This window comes from Trachymyrmex septentrionalis, unplaced genomic scaffold (genome assembly GCF_001594115.1).
Source record: "Trachymyrmex septentrionalis isolate Tsep2-gDNA-1 unplaced genomic scaffold, Tsep1.0 scaffold51, whole genome shotgun sequence".
NCBI lineage: Eukaryota > Metazoa > Arthropoda > Insecta > Hymenoptera > Formicidae > Trachymyrmex > Trachymyrmex septentrionalis.
Window position 1 is genome coordinate 467,386 of NW_017305683.1, and position 4,418 is coordinate 471,803.

Here is a 4,418-nt window from a genome sequence, read left to right on the forward strand (position 1 = left end):
TGAGTCATCCAAATTATATATATAACATAAATTAATCTTTAATATAAAATTAATAATTATTGTTATACATAAACGTAGCAATTTTAAAGAAATAATCTTTTTTTTTAATCATTACTATTTTATTTAAAATTATTTTGTATTTTTATGATTAAAATAATTTTTGTGTAATAGGATATTATAATCTAACTTTGGAAGGTGTCAGCGGAACTTTGAATTATACAGGACATGTAATAAACGATACATGGATTATAGAACATTTTCATTGTGTTCCGTCAATTAGAAAGTTTAAATTGTATTATGATGATGTGGTCAAAGAAAAAAAAGCATTCAGTAAGTATAATATTAAACTAATCCCGACGTAACTCCATTTATTGTTGTATGTATTGTCTAATGGAAATTAAATTATGTAGACAAAGATTCATATCTGATTTCCTATTTAACAATAAGTATATACATTTATATATTACGTACAAAATTCTCTTGCTATTTAATAAAAGTTTATCTAGAATAATTAATTAAATATTAATAATCCATAATTTGTATATCTAATTTGCCCATCAAGTAATGAGACTGATTTTTTTCTCATATTTATAGCAATACTGTTATATAATAATGTTATATTAATACCTATTATTAGCCTATTATTACACTGATCATGTTTATCCTTTTTCAATTCCAACTCCAACTAATATAATTATGCATTGTTCAAATTAGAATAACAAAATAATCACTGATTTAAAATAAGATAAAAGTTAAAAGTACATATTTTACAAATTTAAATCATATTTTGTCATCTTTTATCGCAATATTTTTATTGTTGCTATTTTTGCAAATATAAAATCTTATACCAAAATTAATTACAATTACATTTACATATATTGTAATCTTACATTTATCTTTCTAATTGATTTTTTTCTGAAAATTATACATTGTCATTTTATATGTCAATTTTTATTTTTAGCTGATGCAATCATAAATTTTGTAAATGAACACTGGCTAACCTTTTATCCAATAATAGTATCACACGTGATCGATAGAATAGAATTGCCTTGGATCGACTTAGCAAATAAGTTCTACTCGAAAGTGCCCTTCTCAAAAATGTCTCCATAGAAATTTATATATTTATTACATAAGTCAGTAGAATATAAATATCTTATAAAATAAAGAATATTTAGAATTTTAAACGCAAACATATATAGATTACTGCTCTACAATTCTGTATAAGTTAGCATTTGTTTTTAAATTGTTTGAAAATACAATAAAATAAATATATATAATATAATTATTTAAATATATACATATAATATAATATGTTAATTATATATTGTATAATATAATTGTGATGTAAAATTATTTCTCTTCTAATTTTTGAATCTCTAGATACCATAATTAATCCTTAAGATTAATCAGTATCATATCTGCAAAAATGTTTCTTTTAGTTCGAAATAAAGAAAAAATGTTTCAAAAATGTTTGTCATCATTTGTTTTTAACTCTTGTAAATTATCGCTAAAAAATATTACACATATAGCAAGAAAATAATGAAAATAATAATCATTTTTTCTACTTCATGTATTTATATAATGATGAGTCTGTTTTTCTATTACGTAAGAGTTAAATTCATATTAAAATAACAAGTATATTTTTTTTTAATGTGAAACTTAATTAAATTTTAACACAAAAATTATATTAAACTCAACAAATTTAATTCTATTTATATATTAATTACTTCTCAGCTTTTGAAATTTACGGTTTTCTACATAAAAATAATAATTTATACAGAATTCTATAATAAATTATATAAATTTACTTCATCTTTAATATTAACAATACGACACACAAATAAATTATTAAACAATTGTTTTCTCTTTATGCACACAAATATATAAACACATTAACAACAGCATATAAATAGCAAAGAACATTTGCATAAAAAAAGATTAAGATTTTGATATAAATCTTGATATAATCTTTTTATGTTTTATTTTTTATATATCTAGCTTTATCTAATCTTACGATTTATATGTGATACTAAAACTCTTAAATAATGTAAATTAAAATTATATATACATTAAAACTTCGTAATAGAGTGCGCATCTGAACGAATTTATGCATCTTTTACTTCTAAACTATGTAATTCAAGACCGTATTGGTCACGATTCTACTGCTATCTCCACTACTCACACTACTCAAATATATATATCCAAGTAGCACACAGTGCTTACAAAGCGTTAACAAAACACTAAAATACGCATATAATCATTTTTTTAACGCTTTGCAAGTGCTGCTGTGCTACTTGGATAAAAGGGATTTATATAACGCTTCAAGATTTTTAAGATTCATTATTACGAGATTTCAGTGTAACTCAGTTCGCAGAATCAATTGCATTATTTGCAGATGTACTATACAGAAAAAATGTTTTTCTATCTGTTTAGTCTATTCAACATTGCAATGGTTGGATTATCCTCGGGAGAAATTGAACTTCGTGAGGTTTTTAAAAAAAATTCTTCAGTGCACATGTATCTTTTAAAGAAAATATTACGGAATTACTATACATTAACTTGAATATATTAATTATTTTAGTCACATAAATCTTGTTCACTATACAAAATCACTATTATGGTAACATAATAATTTCAAACATGAAATTATCGTATAGGAAAGTCCAGGCAAAGTGGATATGTTAAGGTTCTTTGGAAAGGGAAATGACATAGTTAAGATGACATAGTTAAGATCAGAAACCTTTTTTATTCTCATAATTTTTGTTAGGAATCAACTTTGAAATAAAATAAAATAGAATTATAAAATTTGAACATTTAAATATTTTTTTAATCAAAACGTAAATAAAGAGAAATCATCCGCTTTATCTGATCCCCCTGGACAAGCGTATCAGTTTCTCGAGCAATGAGAATGGAATAAAAAGAATCAAAATTAATCTTAGCAATCGTCACAAAGTTAGTAGCTGCCAAATCTTCTATATATAGTGCAACCTTCATGAGTTCATTTAGAGCACTGAATCTAGCCTTCGGACAATGGATCGGCATTCTTCAAAACACATATCATACTGCGTTGTAGAAAAAAACAAAAATGAGATGTAAATAATCATGTGCCTTTCGTTCACTCGAAAGATAGTCTGTCCCTTCGTTTTCCCGGTATTTTCAATGTAATACTGGGTAAAGAAGGATGGGCCATTCGCTTTGCTCTTATCCACTTTGCCCAAAAAAGAAGAACCTACTTGGCGCAAATTTGGAAAAGTTAGAATAAGTTTAAGCAACAAATGCAAAATTTTACATCACTCACACATTTAAAATCAGAGAATTTTTATAAAAAATCATTCACACTAGTTATATAAGAGAGAAACAGTTAGAAACTACTAATAATTAAACTACGTACCAAAAATCGCAAGAAAACACACAATTTTTTTGATTTCTCTATCAAACACAAACGAGCGCAATCACATATTGTTTCGCATTTTCATGGCGTCGCCGACCGATCATTCCTTTAACAGTTAGAGACTCATAGCACTATCATCGATAGATAAGCAAAAATACAAAATATTTGCTTTGACCAGAGCATTTGCCTTTGCCTGGACTTCCCCTATCTTTAACGAATATACACGATATTTCATAAATGCATGTCAATACTTTAGGAGGTAAATCTATACATTAAAATTACTTACAAATGTAAATAAATATTTGTAAGTAATTTTAATGTATAGATATATATTATTTTACAATTTTTAAATGTTTTAAGATATTATTTATATATTTCTTTTTAATTACTGTTATAAATACTATAACGTTTTATTTAAATTAACTATTCTTACTAATTATTTACTATTTATTTAAATACTATTATAAAAAGTATTTCATGTTATAATATATCTTTATTATAATTTTTGCACAAGACCATGTAAATGCAACAGCACATAACGTTAGAAAATGTGTGATTTAATAGAACACGTAATAAACAATAAATGGATTGTAGAACATTTCCGTCAATTGGAAGGCTTAAAGTATATTTTGATAATTTGTTCGAAAGCAACAAAGAATTCAGTAAATACTAAACTAATTTAGATACAACTCTGTTGTGGTATTTTACTTGTCAGAGTATGCATTTAATTATCTAAATAAAGACTATATCTGTTATAACCCCATTTGCTATTTCTAATTTACTGCTTACTTGTAAATATATGTAAATTTCATTATTTTAATAAAAATTTGTCTAGAATTATCAATTAAATACTAATCAATTTGTATATATTTGCATATATACAGATTATCTGATAAAATAAGGTTATCTAATAAATATAATATACAGAAAAAGAGGCAGTTCAACGCACCAATTGAATTCTAACAGTTGCCAATGTGTACGTGCGTGCGTGCGTGCGTGCGTGCGTGCGTGCGTGCGTGCGTGCGTG

General features: G+C 25.1%; 2 protein-coding genes across 2 annotated transcripts in view; one reads left to right on the forward strand and one right to left on the reverse strand.

Moving 5' to 3' along the window:
* The window catches only part of LOC108751637, a 3,945-nt gene extending 2,835 nt beyond the window's left edge, over nt 1-1,110 (forward strand). Inside the window, exons 4-5 of the mRNA XM_018491920.1 lie at nt 172-330; nt 962-1,110. Coding sequence (XP_018347422.1) covers nt 172-330; nt 962-1,110 — 308 coding nt within the window. The remainder of the gene's footprint in view (nt 1-171; nt 331-961) is intronic.
* The window catches only part of LOC108751773 (juvenile hormone acid O-methyltransferase-like), a 54,255-nt gene that overhangs the window by 26,623 nt on the left and 23,214 nt on the right, over nt 1-4,418 (reverse strand). The gene's annotated exons all lie outside the window — the stretch shown is intronic.